General features: G+C 49.0%; 1 protein-coding gene across 1 annotated transcript in view; it reads left to right on the top strand.

The window, feature by feature from the left end:
- Positions 1–15,853: 15,853 nt before the first annotated feature.
- Positions 15,854–27,703, top strand: part of ANKRD35 (ankyrin repeat domain 35) — a 16,605-nt gene continuing 4,755 nt past the window's right edge. Inside the window, 10 exon segments of the mRNA XM_077753692.1 lie at positions 15,854–15,896; positions 21,295–21,421; positions 22,468–22,556; positions 22,906–22,970; positions 23,707–23,764; positions 23,953–24,023; positions 24,348–24,454; positions 25,391–25,578; positions 26,198–26,235; positions 26,410–27,703. The exon segment at positions 26,410–27,703 is cut by the window's right edge and continues 7 nt beyond it. Coding sequence (XP_077609818.1) covers positions 15,854–15,896; positions 21,295–21,421; positions 22,468–22,556; positions 22,906–22,970; positions 23,707–23,764; positions 23,953–24,023; positions 24,348–24,454; positions 25,391–25,578; positions 26,198–26,235; positions 26,410–27,703 — 2,080 coding nt within the window.

Raw genomic sequence — 27,703 nt, 5'->3', positions numbered from 1 at the left:
ACAGTCAGAACAAATAAAGTTCAGTGTCAAATGACTTCTGACTCTCTTTGAGTTCCCTATGGAGTGCTCAGGATCGGTGAGAGGTAGATTCGCGGACCACCTGAGACCGTATACAGCTGAGTTCCTGGAAGGGAAAGTTAGGATCTACTTGAAACGTGTCCTGTGACTCTCCCTCTGGGAGGCGTACTCAAGCCTCCTGCAATCCTCACCTACCTATGTGGCTATAGAGTGTAAAACGTGTCGGTTGGTAAGCACACGGGCCCAGATCGAAACCCTAGGCCTGCCATGATTAGCTATGTGGCCTCAAGCAAGTCAGAACTACTCCGAGGCTCAGACAACAATAAGAGGCTGTGTCGGACGGTGGTCGAGAACGAAGACAGACTTGGGTTCGAATCTCAGCTATACCACTTAGGACCTGCTTGACCTTGGGCAGATTTAACTTTTCTAAGTCTTGGCTTTCTGGTCTTTAAACTCACTAGGGTTGTGAGGACCAAAGGAGAGAATTCAAGTAAAGTGAGCATAGACTAAAGACTCAATAAAGGTCAACTGTCTGCCTTACCGTATGTTGGGAGGATTAAGTGAGAAGGTGCAGAGAAGCACCAGGCGGTGTCCCTAATCTGGTGGCCCCACTTCCCCTTCACAGGCCCTGAAGGCTATGTCTCCTGTGTGCTATTGTCTCCTATCACGAAATCTTATCCTATGCCTCATCCCCTTTGAAATAAGCCCTCACGCCCGCTAAGGTGATAATTAGCTAATTAACTTCAGGTGCTAATGGTAGAAATCAAATCTATTTGACGTTTTTAGACATCCGGTGGTCTAGTACCCTCAAGGAATATATGCACGTAAGCAATGGCCTTCTAGAGGCCCATGTCTCTCCCTCTGTTGCCTGACTCTGAATGTGGTGGACAGGCCAATAGGCAGGGACCAAAAGTCTGGAAGCTGGTGAACTATTTTGTGGCAGGAGCAATCCGTGGTGACCGCTGGGACACTTCCTATAGGCTATCGCTTGATCAACCTTTTTGGGACATACCGTTTCTGAGGCTGGGACTGAGCCCGTGGTTATGTGGACAGACCTCCCCTCTTTACCCCTTGTGAGCGCCGCAAGGGAGATGGATTTCTCTGAGGACTGGTTCATCTAATTCTTTATCCTTGTGATTAAAAGGGCATTTCAAATATTCTTCCCCACCCGGAGTTCCCTCTCTTCTCTGTCAGCTTTAGAGTGTGACTTTCTCTAACCCCAACGTCTTCCTGTGGAGCAGAGCCAGTTTGGGGGGCCACTGTAGCTGNGGGGCAGAGAGAGGGAGACATAGAATCTGAAGCAGGCTCCAGGCTCGGAGCTGTCCTCACATAGCCTGACGCGGGGCTCAAACTCACGAACGAGCCACGAGATCATGACCTGAGCTGAAGTTGGACACTTCACCAACTGAGCCTCCCAGGCGCCTCTCATTGTTGCTTCTGGGTTCCTTCCTTCATCACTGCTTCATCACTTCCTTCATCCCTTCCTTCACTCATCAGACATTAAACATCTAATAGGAGCCAGGCAATGAGAACTATATAAAGCACAACTGTTACCATCAAACAGCCCAGTCTACTAAGAGAACCAAACAAACGTGGAAACAAATAATGGCAAATACAGAGAGGCGGTCGCTATACAGCATAGCACCAAGTGGAAGAAGTGTGTCACGCACAAGAGACACACTTTTTTGGGCAGGGGTGGCAGGGTTTAAGGGAAATCTTTACAGAAAAAGAAAAAAAATTGGCCTGAGGGGCCAGCAAGTGTGAGAGAAGGCATCCCAGAGAGGATTGATTACCAGTCAGGAAGGAAATCTTAGTGCATCAGAACAGTCCAAGCACTGGGCTATTTGTGAACCTAGTGAGTGATGAGACAGGAGAAGGAAGGGGAGTAGGCTTTCAACGCATTCGAGTGGGCTGGCTCTGGCCGCAGGGAAGAAAAACATTGGGGGAATCTTTGAGGGTGACAGTCAAGAAAGAAATCTTTTTTTATTTTAATTAAAAAAAAAAATTTTTTTTTTTGAGTAGGCTCCAGGCCCAGCACGGTGGGGCTTGAACTCACAGTCCTGGGTTGCATGCTTTACTGACTAGACCGACCAGGTGTCCCAAAAAAGAATTTTTGAGATGTCACAGCACCGGGACAGGACCTGTGGGCAGAAAGAGAGGCACTTTTGCTGTAGGATGCTGTGGTTGCATGCTTAGTGCTTAAGGGGGCGAGAATGTGCAGGGAACATTAGATCACAAATGTCTTCTTTGAATTTCTAGTAGTAGTAGTAAGACTACTTTTGCAAGATTTCTCTGGTGCTTATCATTCAGTTCAATATTAACTATCAGTGAAATTTACAGGCTGTCGTGAGATCCTTTAAGGATGTAGCCACCAGCATGCATTCAGCCATTACCAAAACTATGCAGGCTATAGGTCAGCCTTCTGGGCTCAAAGTGAACATTTTTCTGCTTCTATCCTTCATCATCCCCCCACCCCCCAAACACACCCCTTAACCATTTTTTGGTCCTTAAATCTTTAAGGTTGTTGAAAGGCAAAGGGCTCATCATCTGTAACTTCTTCAAGCAGACAGGGTTGTAGAGATGTCCCTACCTGCGGACCGAAATTGGTCACTATCTGTCCCAACAGGTAACTATTCCAGAAGGCCACTGAAGGGACATTAGGGTGGATTTGTTTTTGAGTGGATTTGATCATCCGTGAGCTGGGCCAAGGAATCAGGAACTGCTCACATGTATCTCAGCAATAGGAGAGAACAAAGCGAAAGAGAAAACATATTAGGGTTCATATTTTTTAAGTTTATTTATTTTTGAGAGAGACAGAGACAGTGTGATCAGGGGAAGGACAGAGAGAGAGAGAGAGAGAGAGAGAGAGAGAGAGAATCCCAAGCAGGTTCCACGGCATTAGCATCAGAGCCCAATGGGGGGCTCGAACTCCCCCAAACCGTGTAACCACGACTTGAGCCAAAACCAAGAGTTGGACACTTAACCGACAGAGCCACCCAGGCGCCTCTAGGGTTCACCCTATAATGAGAATAAGAAGTGTGATAAAAAGACCCTGTAGCATGGACCATGCTCCACCTCCCAGCCTGGAATTTAACCAATCATTAAGTGACAACATAGGGTCTTCCAGAGCACCAATTTGGTTATTCATATCCGTAAGTGATCCTGATGTGTTTTTGTTATGATCCAGAATGAAGATGCAACATTCCACTTCAATAACAGCTTGTGCTGCTGTGAAGACATCTAATCCACTCTATTTTGTAGACCTGCTTTACACATTTAAGTTACTTTAGTGTTTAGTAAATGCTATTTTAAGTCACTTGACATCTTGTGTATTTATCAAGGGCCTCTGTGTGCCATCATGACTTCTTCTAAAACTACCAATTTAAGAAAAATAGATGTCAGATGGTCATACCAATGGAGCATGGATCGTGTCCATCATTGTTTTAGATGTGGAAGATTAGCCGGGCTTGTGACCGATTTAGTGTTATGGCTGTGCCTCCAAGCATACCCTAGATCACATATTCCAATCCAGCCTGGTGGAAACCATGGCCGCAAATTTGGCCCCCATAACCGTTGTATCCCATCAGCTGCTAGCCATCTGACGTCTGGTCACCTTGTCCAGACAGCGGCAACCAATCGGTTGCCTGTAAAATAATGGCAAGGTCCCAGGCTTCTGGAAGGATCAATCCATCCCATCTGGCAAGTACTATTGGGCCATGAACCAAGGGGATGGTTTTTCTGTTCTCAGCATAAAAGGGCCTTTTGATGTAGTTGTCCTGTTGTGGGAGTAAGCCACAGATATCTGTCCCGTATTTGATGTCATCTTTCCTGGGTGTTTCCATAGGAAGGACTACATACTCGAGGAATTTGTTGTCGGGAGCCTATCTATGGGTTGGCATATTCAGGTAAAAGTTTGATAGCTTGAGGATAAAAGAAAGTTCTCTGGTGAGTTGCATGTAACATTTACCGCAGGCCAGAAAGAAACATTCTTTTTAGTAGTAGAAATATCCCTTTATGTGCTGGTACTGGGGTGACTTCGTATTGGGTTTGGTTTAGCCACTGTATGCGTGGCTAAAGGCTCTACTTGTAATTTTACATCTACAGAGGTGCTTTCCAGGATATATAAGGCTAAGGGATAAAACCACTAAGAAGCCTTGTTTGTTTTAGGTCTAGACTGAACAATCTCCTAATTACGAGGAGTCACTAGCAAGCGGGAGAAGACCTGCCTGGGAATTGGGCATCCCCAAGTGCATCATCCAATCCAGTCACGAGGAGACTGGGGCCATCTATTATCTCCATCAGTTCACAGTTAACCCCATGGAGTGGGGTATGCTTTGACTTTTAGGGAGTGATTTTATTTTCCTAGCCACAGAGAATTGATCAAAGTGACTGCTGAGTTACAAAATTGTTGGGGAGTCTATCTATTGTCCAGCTGTTTCAATAATCATATGCCCGGCGGGGGGTGTGTGTGTGTCCCTTGTATTATCCCCACAGAATAATAAACCGGAGGATTGTCTGTTATGCCAATTTCTCTGAAGTTTACCTCAAGTTGTCTAGCTTAGGCAAACAACAAACACCTAAAGACAATTAATCAAGGGGCGTCTGGGTGGCTCAGTCAGTTAAGCATCTGACTTTGGCTCAGGTCATGATCTCACGGTTCGTGAGTTTGAGCCCCATGCCGGGCTCTGTGCTGGCAGCTCAGAGCCTGGAGCCTGCTTTGGATTCTGTGTCTCCCTCTCTCTCTCTGCTCCTCCCCCCCTCATGCTCTGTCTCTCCCTCTCTCTCAAAATTAAAGTAAAAAAAAAAAGACAATCAAAACAAGAATCGAACATCCAAAAGGATGCATTATTGAAACGTAATTTTTCTCCCTAAATTCGCCCTTATTTCCAGAGAGAGCCAAATCAGGACTAATTTGTTGGTATAACCAATCCAGGTTTAATAAATGTGGCCTACATTTGTAGCAACATGGATGGAACTCAAGGGTGTTATGCTGAGCGAAATATGTCAGGCAGAGAAGGACAGATACCATATGTTTGCACGTATAGGTGGATTAGGAGAAACTTAACGGAGGACCATGGGGGAGGAGAAGGGGGAAAATAGTTGGGAAGAGGGAGGGAGGCAAACCAGGAGAGACTCTTGAATACTGAGGGCTGATGGGGCTGGGGGAGAGGGGAAGGGGGGTGATGGGCATGGAGGAGGGCACTTGTTGAGATGAGCACTGGGTGTTATATGGAAACCAACTTGACAATAAACTATGAAAGAAAATAAATATGGCCTAATCACTTATGTAAGCTCAGCAAGAATAGTGATTACAGAAGATTTTTTAAAAATTTGCTTTGCTGGACATTTTTATCAGGAATTTTTAGATTGAAATTTTCATAGCCTCTCGAGGCCAGAGCCCAGCCAAAGCGGTGTCTTCAGACTGGCCGGCAAGCCCTGTAGATTCGGATGTGCTCATCTTCTGGGGGTCCCCAAATATCCTGAGGCTTCCTGCACCTGCCAGAATGTGACCTCCGTTCCTCCTGGGAGCTCTGTCAGCAAGGTATCGGGCCAGTATTTCCAAAGGCTTTATTGGCTCCATGAAGTCAACTTTAATCCTGAAAGCTGTCTATGCGTGTTTTTCTCAAATACCACCTTTTGTAACCATTGTTTCCAATGTGTCCTGTTACAAGAACAGATTCTTACTGAATTTATGCAAATAACTGTAATTGCCATGGAGGAAAGAATATTTATTTACTATTTATAAATTACTATTTATAAATTCAGAGTTTCTGAATTCTGGAGGGTTTAGGTAGGAAGGAAAAAATGCTTCAATTTGTTCACAAAAGAATATTTTATATTACTGTAAGCCATGGATATTTTAAGAGAAAATCTGAAAGAGCAAATGCTAGCGAACCAGCAATGTTTCAAATAAGAGTCATAAAAAGTTATGAGGCACCCGGGTGGCTCAGTCGGTTAAGTGTCCGACCTCGGCTCAGGTCATGATCTCACGGTTCGTGGGTTCAAGCGCCACGTCGGGCTCTGTGCTGACAGCTCAGAGCCTGAAGCCTGCTTCAGATTCTGTGTCTCCCTCTCTCTCTGACCCTCCCCTGCTGGCACTCTCTCTCTCTCTCTCAAAAGTAAATAAACATTAATAAAATCATTTTTAAGATATCAAAAACCTATATTTGTCAAAGGTCCTTTTTCTGAATCTCCTTGAAGATTCATTCTGTAAGAGCATCAGAACAATAACTATAAATGACAAAAGACTCAAACATGGACATGGTTTAAAGATCTCATGTGAGAGTTCATTATAATGCAACTATAACACTTTAGTAACCTTACACAAGATGATATTAAACCTTAAGGAATTTCACACAATTTCATAACATTTCTGTGGAATGTTGGAGTTTGGAGCAAGTGGTCAAGAAAAAATTCTTGAGGGGCGCCTGGGTGGCTCAGTCGGTTAAGTGTCCGCCTCCTGATTTTGGCTCAGGTCATGGTTACACGGTTTGTGGGACTAAGCCCTGAGTAGGGCTCTGCGCTGTCAGCAGGGAGCCTGCTTGGGATTCTCTCTCCCCCTCTCTCCACCCCCTAACTCGCGCATGCATGTGCGCGTGCGCTCTCTCTCTGTCTCTCTGTCTCTCTCAAAATAAATAAACATAAAAAAAAGAATTCTTGAGACGTCTTCAATGCAAATAGGTGGTTTTATTAAAGCAGAAGGACAGAGAGAGAGAGCAGAAAGGTTGTGAGGGGTGACTGGTTATATACTTTCATACTGGGAGGGGGTTGGGGGAGCGTAAGTCTCTAAGGAATTTGAAAGCAAGGTTTCCAGGACCTTGAGGGGCTAGCTGCTGTTAGGAAAAGGTCATTTATTACTGTCTAATCAAACCTTACTCATGAGACCCTTCAGCTGTAAATCAGCAGTCTATATCCTGGATGATCGCTAACATATATATATTTGGGGGTGGGGTAGAGATAAAGGAAGTTTCCAAAGGAATGTTTATATGCCAAGGGAGACTTAACAGGATCCTGGAGGTTGCGATAATGTTAAGCTAAGATTACCTTTTACCCTTAGCCAAGTACAGTCAAACCCTGGTTTGCAAGCACAGTTCATTTTGGAAACGTGCTTGTAATCCAAAGCACTTGTATATCCAAGTCAATTCCCCCATAAGAAATAATGGAAACTCAGATGGTTTGTTCCGTAACCCAAAAATATTTATCTAAAAGTGGTTACAATACTGTAACATAATACAAAATAATAAGGAAAATGCAAAATATAAGGAAAAATAAACACATTAACCTGCACTTACCTTTGAAAAACTTCGTGGCTGGTGTGAGGGAGACAAGAAAGAGGATTGTGTAGAATGACTTTCATTCTCACTAACAGAATCACTGCTATCTATTGGCGCATTGAAATCTTTTTCTTTTTGTGCAACTTTAACAAGGAACCTGCCCAGTGACACTTGCTTTGGCCTCCTTTGGAAGAGCTTGCGGAAATGTGACATTGCATTGTCCTTAAACAGATTCATCGTTCTCAAGACTACAGTCTTATTCCGCGTGGTGCTTTTCTACAAAATTTTGCACTGTTTCCTGCATTTTACACACCTCCTTGATCTCATTTGAAGTGAGGGATTCCTCCGTCTTTTCCTCCTCCCCCTCTTCAGATGAGATCTCCTGGATAACCCTTAGCTGTTGCTCACGATGCAGATCCATCAATTTGTCCATGGGCACTGAGGCCTGAGACCAAGCATCTGAGCATGGGAGACACCCACAATCCCAAAGGGAGAGATTGAGAGAGAGAGAGAGAGAATCATTGGCTCAGTTGTGATCATATGATGTTGGGTGTCACATACTATTCATCCTGAAAGACATTACTCGTTTATCAGGCGAAACTTGATCCAAATGTTTGCTCCTCTTGCAAAAGACTCACAGAACAAGTTACTCACAATCCAAGGTTTTATTTGTATTATTAGCGTCAAGGCAGTTGAGCTCCTAGAGGAAGGTCGCTCCTCCTGTCTCAAGGACTCGTCAATGAGCTGTAAGTTGGAAGGAAATTTAATTTTTTCCTTCTGACTTTGTTTCCCATATCAGTTTCTAGAATGGTTATAGCATTTACCCAAACAATGTAACCCAAGGCTTATCACTATTTGACAGTGCTTCCAGAGTATGTAACATACCACGTAAACAAGCCTAATTAGTCAAAAAGACTTCATTCACCATTTAAATCTCAAGAAGTTCGTTGAAAACCTTAGAAAGTTTTAAAGCACATATCTAAATAGGATTACATGTCATTATAAATTTAATATTTACATTTAACTTAGGTGGCAATAAGGCGTTCTATAGGAAGCTATAGAGTTGTTAGCAAAACTTGGCTCCTTTAACACTGAAAAGTTTTGGGGTGCCTGGGTGCCTCAGTCGGTTCAGCGTCCGACTTTGGCTCAGGTCAAGATCTTGCGGTTCGTGGGTTCGAGCCTCGCATTGGGCTCTGTGATGACAGCTCTGGGTCTCCCTCTCTCTCTGCCCCTCACCTGCTCGTGCTGTCTCCCTCTGTCTCAAAGATAAGTAAACATTAAAATTTTTTTAAGTTAAAAAAATTGAGAAGTTTTAACTTTCTTAAGTAATCAAAGACCTGATAAAGACAAAACATAGAAGTTTTGGTTTTCTGGGGAGATAAAAGAGAAAAAGAAATCTTTGTTTACTTTTTCTTATCAAGAGTAGACCAACAATCCAAGAAAACTGGTCTTTTTAACAAAGAGAAAAGCAGAATTTCAATCTTGTACCAGTATACTTTTCAAACCCATTCATTTCAACCTTGGTCTTGACCATACATAAAATTCTTTCCTAAGGGAGCAAAGGTTTCACATAACCTCTTTATATAAGAGACTTTCCGGATGAATCATGATCGTAAGCTTTTTGAGACCAGGAGCCATATGCTATTGCTATGCTGTTGATCATACATGATCAACATCGTCTGTCAAGTACAGGTGGGAGATAAAAGGAGACAATGACCAAGAGTATGGCAGGAGGCTGTCAGGAATAGCTTCCTAGCAGAGGCTCCATGCCTCCACAACATTTGCCTACCCAACAACTGATCTCTACATTGCAGAAGTGAACAAGCGAGACCCAGGCTAAGCATGCTGCCTGATGCCACACAACTACGTTAGTGTGAATGTGAGATTAAAATGTGGATTTGTCTGGGGGGCACCTGGGGGGCTCAGTTGGTTGAGCGTCCAACTTTGGCTCAGGTCATGATCTCACGGCTCATGAGTTCGAGCCCCACGTCGGGTTATGTGCTGATGGCTCAGAGCCTGGAGCCTGCTTCGGATTCTGTGTCTCCCTCTCTCTCTGTCCCTTCCCCGCTCACTCTCTGTCTCTCAAAAATAAATAAACGTTTTTTTTTCGGGGCGCCTGGGTGGCTTAGTCGGTTAAGCGTCCGACTTTCGCTTAGGTCATGATCTCACGGTTCGTGGGTTCGAGCCCCGCGTCGGGCTCTGTGCTGACTGCCAGCTCAGAGCCTGGAGCCTGTTTCAGTCTGTGACTCCCTCTCTCTCTGACCCTCCCCTCCTCATGCTGTCTCACTCTCTCTCCTAGAAATAAAAAAAACATTAAAAAAAAAAAGTTTTTTAAAAAAGTTAAAACGTGGATATGTCTGGATCTGAAATCTCCATGCCTTCCACAACACTGAAACTTGGAAGAGAAAGAGAGACAAGGGGAGACGTTCACAGAACTATAAAAGTGGATCCAATCACCAGATTATGAGATTATTTAGAGGCCAGTATGTAGCCCTTGGGGTTTTCTTTCTCGTCTCATTCTTACAGCTGCCTGCATGGATGTTTTTTGATAAACATACGACTTCCTTTTTATTCTAGAAAACACCATTTCTCAATGACAAAAGTTGGATACCTACCCACGCTAAGGGATGTATAGCAATCACTAAGTGCTCAATCTGGAAAGACCATTGTATTGCAAGAGTTCTTTCTGTAAAGACAGTAGGATTATAAAATCAAAAGACAAGATGGACTCTTTTCTGCTCAACTGAGTATAGCTAAAGCACATTAGAAGTTCGAAGCGATATTTTGTGTTATTTTAAGAAATGCCACAGGAAGGGGTGGCTCAGTTGGTTAAGTGTCTAATTCTTGATCTCAGTGCAGGTCTTGATCTCAAGGTCGTTAGTCGGGAGCCTACTTTAAAAAAAAAGAAAAGAAAAGAAAAATGAAATACATGGAATTATTTTCTGGTTGTAAGAAAACAACATGTAAAATGATAATGGCAGAAATTTATTTATTTTTTTATTTTCATTTTTTTTAGAGAGAGACAGCATGAGCAGGAGAGGGTCAGAGAGAAAGGGAGACACAGAACCTGAAAGCAGGATCCAGGCTCTGAGTTGTCAGCACAGAGCCCGATGCGGGGCTCGAACCCACAAACCGTGAGATCATGACCTGAGCCGAAGTCGGATGCTTAACCGACTGAGCCACCCAGACGCCCCTAGAAATTTAAAAAGGTATAGATAAAAGTAAAAAGAAATTATTTCCCAAAGATCTCCCTTTACAAACCTTCTACAACTTTCTTCTTCATCCAGATAAAGAACTAGTCTTGTTTTAGGACAAAATGATCTTTTTTTCCTATCCACAAAATGTATTTCCATTCCTTATGTCTTTCTCATATATTTCCTATTTTCCACATACAGAGTTGCTTATTTCCATCAGTCTTAATTATACTTAGCAGAATATTAACTCTTAGAAACCTTAGTCTCCAGTGAAAGTTAAGTAGTAACTAATTGTGAACTGTCTGTCACACCAAAATTCTTTAGATCTGAAGTTCATGAATACATTTCATGGTTTCTCTTTTCTTTTTTAATGTTTATTTATTTTTGTGAGGGAGAGAGACAGAGTGTAAGCGGGGGAGGGGCAGAAAGGGGGACATGGAATCTGAGGCAGGCTCTAGGCTCCGGGCTGTCAGCACAGAGCCCTATGGGGGTTCAAACTCACAAACTGCAAGACCATGACCTGAGCTGAAGTCGGACGCTTAAACGATTGAGCCACCCAGGAGCCCCCATTTCATGGTTTCTAAAAACATGTGTTTCCATAGTACAATCTTTCAGTAAAGCATAAAGCATGTTTCCCAAGAGACCCAATTTTCCTCAGTTTCTCTCTGATAAGAAGCCAAATCAGATAAACCTACATTTAGTAATGAAAGCATAAGTATTTTCTCAATTTTGGAAAAGACTCAGATACCCAATTAATTCAATCCAGTTTATCACTTAACTTAGCAAAACTCTAAAGCTTCAGGTGGCAAGTTTTCGAAAGCTATTTTAACAATTGCGCGTGAGAACTTTATGAGACAGATAAAATTGACCGTCATGGTAACCCGTCTTTTGCTGACAAATTGCCACAGAAATAACACGAGCTTATTTGACCATTAGCAATCATTGGTAGAATAAAAGTTTTATATTTAATGCTGATAACTCTAAAGATGTGTCTACCTTAATTAAACTAACAAGCGTAAAGTAGCTTAAATACAGAATACATTGCACCTGGGTCAACCTAAAAGTCAGTCTGTTTTCCACTGTCAATGTTTATTTGGGGTACCTGTGGAGAAATCCGAAGTGGGTGGTTTAAATCCAGAGAGGGGTGCTCCTTGGCCCTTGATAGCAAGCGTAGGAGGAGCAGGAGCTGATCGCGGGAGCCAGAGACAAAAAGGATGCTAGAGGAGCTAGTCATGTAAGCCATGCCCATGGTGGTGCAGAAGAGGAGGGGGTGGAGGTATAGGCAGAGGCAGGGAGGTACCACCCACAAGACTGGAGGCAGATAAAAGCCCAGAGGGCAGAGAAAGAGGACTCTAGTTTACCAGTTTGGACAAACAGAAGCACTTTTCTTTCCACCAACACGGAGTCAAAGTAGGCAGCCCATGTCAGGCCAGAGAAGACAGGGAACTCCCCTGGAACAAAAGGAGTTTCGGGATCTCCTTGGGAATATTCCTTAAGGTCCCGAGGTAGACTGACCACAGATGACTGGCTCTAATTATCATAACCATTAACCCAGAAATGAATGGGGGAGAAACCTCCCCCTCCCCCATACAAGAGTCAGGCAACATTCATCCAGTTCTTTCAAGATATCGTCCAGATCTGACCCACAAAAGAAGAAGTAAATGAAGAGGAGATGAGTGACTCAGGAAAAAGAGGAAGGCATGGGCGTGATCTTGGCAACAACCTGTTTTCAAGAGAGACCAAGGGAGCACAAAGAGAACACAATAGAACACGGGCAAGTGTGGATTAACAGAAGTAGAAAGGCCTGAGGCAGCTGAGCTGATGGTGGATTGAGGGGTACAGGGTGGGGAGAGGGGTGTCCTCGGGCACCCTTGGGCATACTAAATGAGTATGGACAGATCAGGATTTTAGCACAGGGCCATAAAGTCCTGTTATATGGGATTTCAGTCCATTTTCCCTGACACCTACAAAAAGGTCTAATTGCTAAGTAGTATTGAAGCTTAAGGACCAATTTTGGTCCTCAAATGGGCCATTTTTCATCATCCTACAGAGAATACTGAGGCTGGGCATTATCACAGAAGATGAGATGCCTCTTTAATGTGGTAGGAGAGAGCCCAGAGGGTAATCTTTTGAGACCGAGGAAGTTGATCCCATAGTGAATTCCTATAAAACAAATCGGGAGAGTACATTAACTAACCACAAGTCCATTACCTTTGGTTTCCCAATGATGTCTCATCAGGAATATTGCTAAAGTTTCCAGGGGTTCAGAGTGGGGGGAGCCGTCCCTCTTTCTTGACCACTCTGACACCTTTGCACTACCTGAGAAGGGATGTTGACCTCCCTTCCCTTCCCCCATTGCATTTTAGGATACAATGGGTGCTGGTGAATGGACTGAAATGCCACAGAGATTGGGGCTGTCTCTTTCCATTTTGGGGGAGCCAATATATTTGGTGACCAATAATAGAACCCTTTATAAGCCTCTAGATCTAGTATTAATGGATGGGGTAGAGGTCCTGGCCCTTGTTAAGAAGGGGCAGCTATTTTATGTCATATTAAGTGTTATATATCTAAACTAGAAGTAGTCTCAATCTGAGAGCAAGAGGGAGGGAGAATGCCAAACAGCCCATGGGTAAGGACAAAATGAGAGATATGAAAAAATGAAAGTATGGAACTTCTATGTGTTCTGGGCAACTTTCTTTTATTTCTTTTTCTTTTCTTTTCTCATGATTATTTTTTATTTTTTTTTTAAGTTTATTTATCTTTGAGAGAGACACAGAGTGTAAGCAGGGGAGGGGCAGAGAGAGAGAGGGAGACACAGAATCTGAAGCAGCCTCCAGGCTCTGAGCTCTCAGCACAGAACCCAATGCGGGGCTTTGCCGGGAGCCGCACCGGCCTCTCTGGATGGCAGTCACAGCAAGGAAATGGCAGTGTTTGCACAGCTCCTGCCATGAGAAACGAAAACTGGTATCGCTTTCTGCTACTACTGGCTCATGTTGGAAATGAGCCTGCTGGTATTGACACGGAATCCAAACAAGGCACCAAGCTCTGAGGTGTCAGCACAGAGCCCGACGCGGGGCTTGAACTCACAGAACATGAGATCATGACCTGAGGTGAAGTCGGATGCTTAACTGACTGAGCCACCCAGGCATCCTTATTATTATTTTTTTAAAGCAGTCTCCATGCCCAACATAGAGCTTGAACTCATGACCATGAGATCAAGAGCTGCGTGCTCTTGACTGAGCCAGCCAGGTGCCCGCAGGCAACTTTGTTGTGAGCTTTATCCATGATCCAGATCCCAAGGGTGCGGTGCCCTGTTGGGTCAGTGTCCCAACTGGGTAATCGCTCCATCTGGTCCCTTTCAGGAAGCACAGTCTTACATATCTTGGATTTTATGACCATCATGGGATCATATCGGGGTATTTAGGAGGAAACTTTACATGGGAGTCTTGAGATTGGTGGCCATCCTAAAGATATATATGGTGGTCCCATGCCCAACAAGAATATATTCGTTAAAAGAATGAAAAATAAGGTGAGTCTGATTTCTGAGACTAATACCGTTAGGGCTGAAGTAATCATGTCCAACCAGGTGGCAAGAGTCCATCCCTCTCTGTAGTGTAGCCATGGTGAAGAGGTCCTCTCCTGAGCACCTGGGCAACAAGACACATTCTAAAGGGTCATACTGTTCAGGACATCTCTGAAAAAAAAAAAACAAAACAGGTAAGAAACAAAGACTGGGGCGGGAGGGGGGGCGCCTGGGTGGCTCATTCGGTTGGACATCTGACTTCAACTCAGGTCATGATCTCGCAGTCTGTGAGTTCGAGCCCCACATTGGGCTCTGTGCTGACAGCTCAGAGCCTAGAGCCTGCTTCAGATTCTGTGTTTCCCTCTCTCTCTCGGCCCCACTCACACTGTCTCTCTCTCTCTCTCAAAAATAAACAAACATTAAAAAATATCTTAAAAAAAGAAACAAAGACTGGGGGTAATGGAAGATTTACAAAGCTGCATCAAGCTCTTGGATTCACTCTATTGTCCCTGTATGGGCCACCAAAAACGTAGGATCATCGAGCACACCATCAAGAAAGAATTCTTGAGATGTTGCACATTGTAACTAGTACGTTCATTTAAGTAGCACAGGGACAGTGGTCAGAAAGAGCTGTTCTTTTGCTGTGTCAAGGAAGCTGGTGGTTATATGCTTAGTGCTCAAGGGGGAGGGGACATGCACAAATGTCTTCCTCAAATTTCTACTCCTAAAAATACTTTTGCAAGTTTTCTCTGGTGCTTATCATTGACTTTAATATTAATGATCAGTGAGATTTACAGGTAGTCAGGAGACTCTCCCTTTAAGAACCTAGCAACCAGCTGGTATTTGATCCTAATGAAACTATGTAGGCCATAGGTAAGCCTTCTGGGCTAACGGTGAACATTTTTCTGCTTCTGTCTCTTATCAGAAGGACACACGGGCAGACCAGTTAGTTGCAATTGACTGTTCAAGCAAGAATTGCTGAGAATCTGAATGTGAAGGGCAGTGGAAATAGTGAAGACAGTTTTGTGGGGGTTTATTTCAGATGGGGGCTACTTACAATAAGAATTCTCTCCTCCCTCTCTGCTATTTTCTAACTTACAGTTACAATGTTAAGCCTGATCTCCTTTCCCTTTCCCTGTTCTGTTTCCCAGGTTGCGGACGGTCATGCATCATCCCGGCTCAATCCTCGGCTCTGCACCACAATCTCCTCCGGTTTCCAAATTGCTCTCTTCCAAGCCTCTTTTGTGCTTGGGATTTTGGTCGGGGAATGGAGGAAGGAAGCAGAGGTAATTAAGCGGGCCAGATGTCTCTGGATATAATAAAAGCGTCGTCACCAGTGGTTAAATGCGACCGTTGGTAGGAACGCAGCCGACCTAGCTAGCGAAGCTCAGACCAGCCAGGGTCCTGAAGCAGCGCTTGGAGGGGCGGGGCTGAGGCGGAGCTTGGGGGCGGAGCCGCAGCTGAAACTGCGGAGGGGCGGGGCTGGGGCGGGGTTTTAGCCTGAGCTCGGGTGGTACCTTCTGCTATTGAGAAGGGTTGGAGCTGGAGGCGGGTTTGCTTTGGGAGGGCGACGTTTGAGACCATGCCCAAGTCGCAGCCAAAGACTGCAGACTTTTTTGCTTTTGCAACGTCAGAGTAGGGCAGGGCCAGGGGCGGAGTTTTAAGCCCAGTTCTCGGGTTCTTGCATCTGATTGAGCCCAGCGAGTCCTGGGGCGGGTCCTGGAACGGGTCCCACTCTGCTCTTGACAGCTCTCTTGCAGAGCCGCAGCCGAGTCCCGTGGGTTCGGGAATCTGTAGCCCCGTTCTCCGCGCGTCCCCGTCCCCCCGTGGCTCTGGCCCTGGCCATGAAGCGCATCTTCTCCTGCTCCAGCTCACAGGTGGCGGTAGGTGCCAAAATGTCAGGGAGGATGGGGCTGGGGTCCAAGCCCTGTGGGACAGAAGTCCCGAGTCCCGTCTTCATACACCATCGCCTTTTCTCTTTATCTGTCTTTCCAGCTCTTCCACTCCCGCAGTGCAGCCCGCCAGCCCTGCCTTCCCCCAGACCCTGCCCCTAACCTCTGCCCTCCCCCGAGTTCCTTTCTCTTCGCTCTTTCTTGTCCTCCTAGCATGAATACCCCCGACTTCTAAGATATTTTCTGCAGCCCCTGCCCCTTCCTCAAGGCCGTGTCTACTTTTGCTCTCTCACAGTACCGCACACCAAGCGTCCGCTCTACATCCAGCCCCTGCTTGCCGCTCAGTCTCCCAACTTTTCCCCTATGGCCCCGTTTTTGGCCCCGATCTGTCCTTACAAACCTGCCCTCTCATATGGCTCTATCTTTGCTGTTTCCTCCTGGCGCAGCAAACTCCCGGCCGTGCCTTCCCCCAGCCCTGCTTCCGAATCTTCTCTGTCCCTACCCCCATCTCGCCCGGGTCCCTTCCACGCCGCTACCTCATAGGCACCAGGGCCTCTCCCACATCATTCCAAACTTCTTTCCAAATGGTGCTCCCGCACCAGCAGCCTCCTCCTTGCCCGCTTCGGCTCCCTGCCCCTCTTTGTCCAGTGGTTGTCCGAACCCGGTTTTCCCCCTTCTGCCCCGGCCTCCTGCTGCCTGCTCTCTGCGGGTTAAGCTCGCAGTCCCGCAGCCGGACAGGCACCGGCAGAGATCACTCGGGTGTCTGTCTGGCTGCTCCCCAAGGACCTGGGTAGTTTGCCTGCAGGACCCGCCTGGCCAGTCCCTTGCAGTGTCTGGTTATCAGACTGGTCCTTGGGCCAGTCTAGACCTCCTGCCTGCTTCTTCCCAGAATCTTCCTTCACTGGAAACCCTTACTCGGTTGCTTAGGCCTTGGGCTCCCTGCTTCCTTGGGCTGAGCTGGGGAACAGAGACTGTAGCAGAAGAGGGTAGAGTGGATGCTCTCTGAGAGCTCCCAGTAGAAGTCACTCTATCCCCTTGTTCTCCCCGAACACACCACAAGGTGGGGCACAGAGAGAGTGTAGCTGCCTCTTCCCTGAAGATCTCTTAGAGAGACCCCCTCTCTGGGGATGGCATTTTCTGTGGGGACTGGGATTGCAGCTCATTTAGAAGGGAAGTAGCTAGCGACCTGTGGGGTTATTCCTTACCCCGACCTCACTTAGCAGCGTCATTCATAAGCAAACGAGAGAACTGCTCGCTCGCTCGCTCACTCTGGGAGGCGTGGACGTGAGTGAGCTATGAGACAAGAGTGGGAGCTCTGTTGAGGCCTGTCCTCGTCCCACTTGTGATGGCTTCTCCCGTCGGCTCCACACTTGGATCGACCAATCAAAACGCCTTTACCAGATGACTGGGATAGGTACCAGAAACTGAGGCTTCACTGATAACGACTTTCTGATTCACACGGACTCTTCCCCTCCGTCACTGAAAGTCCTGCACATTGCCCTTCCCTTTCAGGTCTGTGGAGTCGGCCCGCTCCTTAGGAATGGGGAAGTTCTTTCATTTTTCCCGATTCTCCAATCCCTGTCAGTGTTTCCTTTCCAAAGTGCTGCAATGAGCAATGGACGGAATGTTGGAATCTGGAAGCCTCCTTCTCTCATGCCAGTTCTGTAGAGGTTTGGCTGCGAACGACTTCCACCCATTCTCTACTCTCTTTAGTGTCACAAGCTTATAGGAAGTGGATTGGGTGGATTTAGGGCTATCTACTGGAAAAACTGTTGCCTCAGTCAGGATGGATCACAAAAAAAAAGCTTAAATGTCCATGTCAGCTGCAAATTGTTTCCTCCTGAGACTTCCTCACCCTTGCGATAAATTCCTCCACACCCTGGGCAGCTGACCACTCTGAACAAGTTTGTCAGAGACACCAATGCGACAAGCCTTCCTGGCCACTCCCAAAGCCTGGCTTCTAAGTCATGCCGGAGGGTTGCTCATGCCAGTCTCCACTCCTACCCCTGGGGCCAGGGCCAGAGCATCTTTCAATAGAGATCAGGAGCGAAGGGGCAGCGGTCGTTTTAAAATCAATCTAAGTCGTCGAGCATATAGGAAGCCAAACAAACACGCAAATAAAAACCCGGCTCTGTGGTCTCGATTTAGTCAAACAGATGATGCCTTTTGAGGGTGTCTTGCCTATTAGCTCCCTGTGTCTATGTAGGAAGTAGACCAGAAAACAGCATTAAATAGTCGGCACTGAATCAGCTTAGAGGAATGTCAGTTGCATTAAAAAAAAGTGAGAGTCAGCTCCTGGTTCCTCTAAGGCATCTTGTCCGTTTCCATGCCCCTGTCCTACAGCCGTAGCCACTCTTTCCTTCTCTACTGTTGGGGTGCTCCCTCTCAATAGGATGCTTATGGGCACACAGCGAGAGATAAGGAGAGGCTGCAATTACTTCTTTTTTTTTTAAAATTTTTATTTATTTCTAGGAGAGAGAGAGAGATAGACAGCGTGAACAGGGGAGGGTCAGAGAGAGAGGGAGACACAGACTCTGAAACAGGCTCCAGGCTCTGAGCTGGCAGTCAGCACAGAGCCCGATGCGGGGCTCGAACCCACGATCCGCGAGACCATGACCTAAGCGAAAGTCGGACGCTTAACCGACTAAGCCACCCAGGTGCCCCGAGGCTGCAATTACTTCTACAAAGGCCCCCTAATCTTGGCTGCGGAAATACAAAGCTTATCCTTGTTTTTGAGTCTGCTGATTAATGTGGTGATTGCTCCCCTGAGGCTGCGATGGCCATCTAGTGCCTCTTGTCCAAGGAGCTGGGGTGAGCAATGGACTGGATCTTGGAATGTGGAAGCATCCCTCTGTCCTTCTTCAGCCCAGTTCTACGGAGGTTTGGCCGTGACCCATTTCCACCTATTCTAAGTTCTTCTTAGGGTGATGAGATTATAGGGAACAAATCAGGTGGATTTAGGGGCACTTGGGTGGCTCAGCTGGTTGGGCATCCGACTCTTGGTCTTGGCTCAGGTTATGGTCTCATGGTTGGTGGGTTCAAGACCCGCGTCGGACTCTATCAGGGCAGAGCCTGTTTGGGATCCTTTCTCTTTCTCTGCCTTTCTCTGTCCCAGGACAAATAAATAAAACTTAAAAAAAAATATGCTTAAAAAGTCAGGTGTATTTAGAGCTATCTAGTGGAAAGAAAAGTGTCTATGTTGAGAAGAAGCACCTTTACGTCTCTTCAGCCTGGCTGTTATGAGCCAGATCGCTGCCTCCCGTTCCCCTGTATGGAGAATTCCTAACCCAGAATTACAGGCACATCCAAAACGTGCCCAGCAAGGCTAGGAAGGATGGGGATTGGACCTAACATTTATTGCGCACCCACTATGTGGCAGACACAGTGCTAGGCGTCTTATAGTTTGTTATCAGGAAGCTGAGGTTGAGAGAAGTTGTTACATACCTAAATTCACAAGGCCAGAATGTGTTAGAATCCGGATATTAAGCGGAGGACTTCAGACTGAGATCAGCTGATGGCAGTGTTCTGCAGTAGAGGCGTAATTCTGGCTTTCTGCTTTTTCTGAGGGTAACTCGTCCTCAAGGGACATTGGATAGCATGTTCCTACCTCCCAGAGTCTGGTGGTATATGGAGCAGATATTTTGTTTATTTTGCCCTTGGAGACTTAACCTGTTTGGAGATTCCTCTGTGCAGGGAGTCGTGTCTGAGGGTGGGTGGCTTTGCCCTGGAGGCCGTCTTAGCCTGTGTACTGGAAATAGTAAGCCCTCTTCCACAGCAGTGTGTGTGGGCTGGTGGTGAGGACCAGGACTCGGCGTCAGGTGGCCTGGGTGGTAATGTCAATTTCACCACTGCTTTGTGCTGTGACCCTGGACAGTTATCCAACGTCAGCGTGCTTGACTTTCTTCTGCTGTCAGATAGATCACATGATATCTAACTGCTTTCCCGGGATGTGGAGAGGCTAATTGACAGAGCACTTGAAAGGGCTGTGTGGAATCACAGGTGCTGTACGAGAGAATTACCTTAGGATCCATCTAGCCCGAGATCATTTTCATGGTGTGGGCATTTCAAGTCTCTCCTGCTTTTGCGACATACTTTGCCCTGCGTACGTAAATAGTATCTGAAAACGAGCTATTTGGCTGCCGTAGACCCTATTTTTTCCACCTCCTCCCCTTTCTTGTTGCGATTACACCTCATAAAACGTAATGTGCTACCTCGAGTCCCTCACCACTTCCTGCTAGGTTATAAGAACACCATACGCTCCTCGGGCTCTTTATAGATTACAAAGGGACTTTATACATGAGGTTAGCTCATTTTAGGCTCACAGTGGGGTGAGGTGGTTATTATTTCCCACGTCATGGATGAGGAAACAGAGGTGTCCAATCGCTCGTTCCAGGTCCCATAGCTGAGAAAGTGGCCGAACCAGGCCCCGAACTCGGGCCTGCTGACAAAATAGTCATCCGGGACCCTTTTCACCCTACTGCAGATGTCCGCGGCCCTTCCTCCTCTCCCTTCCCCTCTGCGCATCCAACCAGGCTGTTCTGTGCTTCAGGCCCTTCCAGTTCCTACACACCTCTCTCTCTTTCACACCTCCGCCCTGCCGCCCTTCAATTACTGTAATTACCCCACCCCCTGCCACAGTCAAGCTGGGATCTAGAACAATGCCTGCCCAGGTGCGGCTGGGCTGTTGCCGGGGACAGCTGCTCCCTTCCGGGTGAGGAGGAGGGAGGCGCGGGGAGGGAGGTAGAAGGGCGCTGTCTCCTTGAGCCTGAGCCTAGTGAGAGACCTAGCTTTGCCTTTCGGTGGTTGTGCCGCGGAAGGGGGCGTCAAGGGCACACAAATGGGATGGGAAAACAGAAACGCTGCCTCTCCGCCCAGTGTGGGGGCCCAAAGCCAAGGGGTAGAGACGGTGTGTATGGCTGGGTATTGGGGACTCCTGGCCGTCCTGTGAAGTTAGGCGCCTTGACGTCGCAGGAATCTGAGGACAAGAGACAAAGCGGTGCAGGGAGATGGTCCTGTGAGCCTCGCTGGGAGCGATCAGTGTGGCCAAGTTCACTCCAGCAAGACCTGGCGAGCCAAAGGGGAAGGAGTCATGGCGAGGGTCGCTCTGAGCTTGCACCCCTCACAGCAATAATCACACATGAGGGTTAAAAAAAAAAAAAAAAGGCATCTGAAATACTCTGCATTCAGCGCCCGAACATGACTGTAAATCTCGTGGTCTAAGTACCCTTCAGTCCAGGGCTGGCAGCAGTGATTCAGTGAAGGATAGGCGTGACTTGAGGAATGTTTGGGAGGAGCTCAGGGATGTCCCTTTTCCCTTACCCGACACCCTTCCTCCCTTTTTCCACTCTAACCCCACCCCGTGTTCACACAATGTGTGGCCCGCGACCAGATAGAGAGATGGAACCGCCGCGATCAGAAGCTGCTGGAGGCCGTGCAGCGGGGGGACGTGGGACGCGTGGCGGCGCTGGCCTCGAGGAAGTCGGCCCGACCCACCAAGCTGAACTCGAGCGGCCAGTCCTCGTGAGTCCCCTCTCCCAAGCACCCCCCTTGATATGTCTTAAAACCCCAAGTCTTTGAAAGTCTTAAACCCCAAGATAAGGTAGGACCAGCAAATGCCTATAGCCCCAGAGCCCCCTTTAAAAAATATATTTTTCTTACATTTATTTACTTTTGAGAGACAGAGTGAGACAGAGCATGAGCAGGGGAGGGACAGAGAGAGAAGGAGACACGGAATCCGAAGCAGGCTCCAGGCTGTGAGCAAACATTCAGCACAGAGCCTGATGCGGGGCTCGAACTCACGAACTGTGAGACCATGCCCTGAGCCAAAGTCAGAGCTTAACCGACTGAGCCACCCAGGCGCCCCCAGAGACCGTTTTGTCTTAAACATCAAGCATGTCAATCAGCGTTTGCCACCATCCAGGGCTGCACATGGCGAGGGGAGAAGCCATCGCCCCTGAGTCCAGTCTCACGACCCAGATTGACAAAACTGGCAACAAAACAAAACAAAGCCCAGACAGGAAGCACGTGAAACAGACAGAAATGGGGCACAGACGCTAAATACAGCGTTTATTTATTGCATGGGTAGGAGGGAGCACAAGCTTGAGGGATTAGGAACCCAGTGGTAGCCGTGACTGACACATGGCTCGGCAGAGTGGGAGGGACAAGACGGACATCATCCCTGGTCTCTGGCCAGGCACACCTTCAAACGCCCAGCCCTCTGCTCTGCTCTGCTCTGACTGCCTTGTTCAGGGACAGCTCCAGTCTGTAGAGGGTCATGTGGTCAGAGCAACGGGCAGTTATGTGCTCCCTGGACACCCCTGCGAAAGTCTGGGTTCCTTGAGACCTGCAGCTCTTACTTCTGTCTCGGCTTCCCAGCCTCCCCTGGCTTCCTGACAGCAAGCCACGTTGGCTTTCGCTCAGAAAGTCAGGCTAGGGGAAACTTCCCCGTCCGCTGCTGTGATTGGCTCTGGGGTGAAGGAACACAGCAGGCGGTGCTTGTAAAGATTCTCGCCTCCCTCATCCCCTGGTCCCTTCATCCTTCTGTCCCTTGGCCCTGACTCTGGCAGGTTTCATCTGGCAGCCGCCAAAGGCCTGACAGAATGTCTGACTATCCTGCTCGCAAACGGGGCTGACATCAACAGCAAGAACGAGGACGGTGAGTTAGGTCGTGCACTGGGCCACCGTGCTGGCCTCTCCCTTTAGAGAGGCAGCGGTCAACTGCCCAAGGTGCCAACTGCAGTCCCCCGCGCCCTCCTCACCGCTCCTGGCTGGCATCCTTCCCTCTCTGCAGACCCCTCTCTGCCAACCCTCCTCTGGGTTTACCTCACCCCTACTCCTACCTCCACCACAGGCACTTGGGGAACAGGAATTTCTGGCCCCGTGGGGCTGAGAGCTTCTCTCTGTAATCTCCCTCTGATTATCTGTGCGTCTCTTGCCTTCCCTCCCTGTGAGTCATCGGCTTGCATGGGGCCACCCACCCTCTGTCCCCCCCTTTCTCTCCCCAGGAAGCACCGCTCTGCACTTGGCCACCATCTCCTGTCAGCCACAATGTGTCAAAGTCCTGCTGCAGGTAAGAGCAGCCTCTCGATACTACTTGATACTACTCGTGCAAAGGGAGGAAGGGGGCCTAGAATCTTCTAACGTCTTATAGTCACAAGTGACATTTGGCCAAATGGACCCCTCTCATCCCCAGTAAGAGAGCTGGTAATCATGTATTCATTCATTTGCAAACATTTACGTAAGGCCCACTATGTGTGGGCACCACGCACACCCACACAGAGGCGAACTGCTGAGTGGCTGGGCAGGTGGACGGAGGACACAGGTGTCCCAGTTAATCCCCAAAGCTGCTGTCCGTTTTTAAGGAGCCTGTAGCCTAGGCGCTTGAGGACAAATATGAAATGACATGTAGACCATCTAGAAACTGGTCTCCCAAAGGCACAGTTCAACAGGCCATGGGGCACATGGCTCCTCTGCTTTTTTTCTCTCTGGCCTTTTCCAAGTTTCCCCCTTATGATCCCAAAGTCCCAGCCATGGACTCGGGTGTCATTTTCTCTGACATGCTCATTTGTCTATAACCTAATTTTTCTTGGGCCTTAGGTTTAAGACCTGGGTCTGAAATTCAACGCTGCCTGTCATCCGCAAGGGGTGGATGGGGCTTGCCTAGTAGTTGGCCAGGGCCACGGTCCTCCTTCCCCTCCCTGTGGGACTATGGGAGTTGGTGATCCCCATAGATGGCGGGGGGGTGTGTGTGTGAGAAGGGTGGCACGGCCATGCCCCACACTGCTCTCCTTTGTGGCTGTTTGCAGCACGGTGCCAACGAAGATGCCGTGGATGCCGAGAATCGCAGTCCGCTGCACTGGGCAGGTGTGCGCCGAGGGACCGGTGGGACACAGGGCTCAGGGACCGTGGGTGGAAAGGGAGGGAGCCCAACGTTTGGGGGGCAGGGCAGGCCAGTGCTGCCTGCTGACATGGTTGAAGACAATATCGGGTCACAGTCTGACTAGATGTCCGTCTGCTTCTCCTTAACCCAACCACCCCTCAACACCCCCCAGCCTCCTCTGGCTGTGCCTCAAGTGTTCTCCTGCTGTGTGACCACGAAGCCTTCCTGAACGTCCCAGACAATGTGAGTGTCTGCCGGGCAGTGACCTTCACAGGGAGGCTGATGCTCTTTTTCTTTCTCTGTCTCTCTCTGAGCTTGACTGGCTAAGCTCCGTGACCGGGGCTGTACACACCTCCTCTTCCTTCTCACTCTGCTCCTCCTCGTCTTCTTCATGGAGGGTTTAGGCCTTATGTCCTGGAGGGGCTTCCAATCCTTCAGAAAGGAGTACTTAGCCCCTGGGTCTGGGCTTTTTTCAGGAGCAGAGTTGGGAGAGGGCTGTTGATAGAATTGTCAGGCCCTCCAGCTCCCCCAGGCCCCTCATGAACTTCCTTCCCACAATCTGTGCAGGACGGACGTACACCCCTGATGATTGCATCTCTGGGTGGCCATGCGGCTATCTGCTCACAGCTCCTGCAGAGAGGTGCCCAAGTTAATGTCACAGACAAGGATACCAAGTGAGTCTTCCCCATCCCCCCATACCCAGTGCAGACATTGACAGTCTAGGAAGGAGCACCTGGGCAATGTGTGTGTGTATGTGTGCACGTGTGTGTATTGGGGAAGAAGGAAGACTAGTCTCTGTTTTCTTGGGAACCTTCTTCCTTCTGAGCAACTGTTCAGAAAAGCTTGCTGCTTTGCTGTTTTCCCCTTGGGGGGTTGAGAAGGTTTTTGCGAGACTTTCCTATTTTTTTTTGTTGTTTTTTTAATATTTTATTTATTTTTAGGAGAGAGAGAGAGAGACAGCGTGAGCAGGGGAGGGTCAGAGAGAGAGGGAGTCATAGACTGAAACAGGCTCCAGGCTCTGAGCTGGCAGTCAGCACAGAGCCCGACGTGGGGCTCGAACCCACGAACCGCGAGATCATGACCTAAGCAAAAGTCAGATGCTTAACCGACTAAGCCACCTAGGCGCCCCTGCGAGACTTTCCTATTAAGCCACTACCACCATCATCTTCCTGGTCCACATGACTCTGGGAGTAGACTCGATACTTCTGGATCCATTAGTTTCATTTACAGGTTTTCAACCTATCGATACTTCTGGATCCATTAGCTTAATTTACTGGTTTTCCAACTATCTTCTAAGCAATGGGATCCTTTTTCCAATAAAGAATTCATGCAGAACCTCAATATCTAAAGTAAATGCAGCCAAGCCTGTCTAATTGCCTCCCCCCTCCCCCCCGCCGGCTTTCTGATGCTGCGGTTCCAAGGAACGGCATTTGGAATGTTCTGGTCTGGTCTAATGCTTGGTCAATGGCTGGTGCCAGCCTGCGGTTCTCCTCCCCACACTGAGGGAGATCTGACTCGGTGAGCAGAATTTCTGGAACCAGAATTTCTGGAATCATTTTCCCTGGGCTCCCCGGGGGGAAAGCGTATGCCCAGGTTTGTCCCACCCACAGGTCAGCTCTGATCCTGGCATGTGAGAAAGGCAGCGCTGAGGTGGCCGAACTGCTCCTGAGCCATGGAGCAGACGCAGGGGCAGTGGACAGCCAGGGGCACGACGCTCTGCATTACGCTCTGCACACAGAAGACAGGGAGCTGTGGAGGCTGCTTCGGCAGGCCCTGCAACGGCAGGGGTGGCAGGGAGGTAAGGCGGATTCCCTTCTGGAAGCTTCTTAGAATGCCGTTCTCATGAATGAATCCCTCTATTGTCACCAACTAGTTGCGCGTTCATTTACTTATTGCTGCTACTATGAAATGACCCAAATTCCCAAAAGCATGGTCACAGAAATCCTTCATGCAGCCTTGTGTCTCTCACTGAAGGCACTTCTGCCTGGTGCTACTGCTACCGTCTGTGGGTGCAATCGTATATCCGTTTGTGTGATTTGGTGGTCAGTCTCCATCTCCCCCATGGGCCTGGAAAACCCTCAGATGACAGGCCACTGGCTGTTTTGCTCACCATTGAGGTCCTGGTGCCTATGACGGGGCCTGACCCAGTGTCTAATAAATAAGCGAGCAAACAAAATGAATGAGCTGGCCCGTCCCGTGATAGGGATCCCAAGGTGCTAGATAGTTAGGGACCCTTTCAACACGCAGGGGGGTGGGGTCCCGGCACCATGAAGACATGTGTGGGAAGGGTTATTAAATCTGGGGATGGTTCCTCTCAGAAAAAGTCTGAAGATAAAGCATGGGCTAGAAGACGTGGGCTAGAAGTGTGGGCTTTCTCCACTCTCATTCCACCCCCCCCCCTGCTTTTTTTGGTATAGGTCAGGGGCTTGTTCAACATCCAGATCATGCCTCCCAGGTAAGACCCTAAGTGCCTTTGGCTTCTGAGCCCCCCTCCCCCCACAGGGCTCTCCCACTGGGATATCTCCAAGGGAGTGATCGTGGGGGCATCAGGACAGTCTAAGAGAAGAAAGGCCGTCCTGGGGCCCGGCTAGCTGCCCGACTTTCCTTCACTACTCCTTTTCCCGTGTAGGCCCCTCCATCTGATCCTCCCGTGGGTTCTCCACCCAAGAGCCCATGGAGAGCGGAGCCCGAGGAAGAGGAGGAGGAAGACCCAGGCTCGGAGGAGTGGAGATGGAAGTATGAGGAGGAGCAGAGGAAGGTTTCTCAGTTGGAACGGGAGCTGGTGCGAAAGACAGAAGAGAGTGAGGCTCAGGCTGCGGCCTACCTGGGCCTGGAGAACGGGGTTCGAGAGCAGGTGCAGGAGCTGGGGCTCCTCCTGTCCCAACAGCCTGGAGCGCCAGGAGGGCAGGGCTCTAGTCTGCGGCCTGGAGGGGACGGCATGGAGCAGGACTGTCCCTTGGGGCTGCTGGCTGAGCGCATTCAGGAGCTGAAGAAGCAGCAGCAGGCCGCAGCCAACCCACTGTCAGCTTCTAAGAAGGCCGAGGATTCAGCCTCGGGGGAGGTCCAGTATGAAGCCGGCGGAGGGGCTCAACCAGAAGAACGGGGCCCCCTCCAGAGCCCAAGGTCCAAGACCACTGGGAAAGCCACAGGACAGCAGCTGGCCCCCAGTGGTGGACAGGCCCTCGGCCCTGATCCTACCGACCAGCCACGTGCTGGCCAGCAAGAGAGGCCGCAGGCCCCAGGGGCTGACCCGCTGGGCACCATCGATGTGAACCAGCTCCTGCTACAGTTGAGGGAGGAGCTGGCTGAGGTGTGGCGAGACAAGGACGCTGCCCGAGGGGCTCTGTCAAGACCGGTCCTGGAGGGGTCTCTGGGGACACCCCGGGCCGAGGCCGCGGCGGCCGCCTGGGAGAAGATGGAGGCCAGGCTGGAGCAGGTGCTGGTGAGGCTGGATCGCGCAAAGGCCGGCCTGCCGGTGAAGCCCAAGGCCCCCGGCCAGGAGCCCAGAGGGGGAGCCCCGCAGGCGGCCACCCCCGAAGAGAACGAAGCCGGGCAGCAAAGAGCTCCTGGGGCCCGGGGAGAACCTCTAGGGGCCTCCGGAAGGGGACAGGTGCCGGGAGGAGGTCTGGCCAAGGGGCAGCTGGAGAAGGAGGTGGCAGCGCTGAGGCTGAGCAATAGTAACCTGCTGGGGGAGCTGGGGGAGCTGGGGCAAGAGAGGCAGCGGCTGCAGGGGGAGCTGCAGGCCCTGAGCCGGCGGCTCCAGCGGGATTTCGTCCCCAAGCCGGAGGCGCAGGACCAGCTGCAGCAGTTGCGGCGGAGCGTGGGGCTGCTGACGGACGAACTGGCCATGGAGAAGGAGGCCACCGAGAAGCTGCGGCAGCGCCTGGCCTCCCAGAGCAGCGGCCTCCGGGGGCTGTGGGACT

This window comes from Crocuta crocuta, unplaced genomic scaffold (genome assembly GCF_008692635.1).
Source record: "Crocuta crocuta isolate KB4526 unplaced genomic scaffold, BGI_CrCroc_1.0 scaffold620, whole genome shotgun sequence".
Lineage (NCBI taxonomy): Eukaryota > Metazoa > Chordata > Mammalia > Carnivora > Hyaenidae > Crocuta > Crocuta crocuta.
The sequence above is the reverse complement of the archived record's forward strand: the minus strand, read 5'-3'. Positions and strand labels throughout refer to the sequence as shown.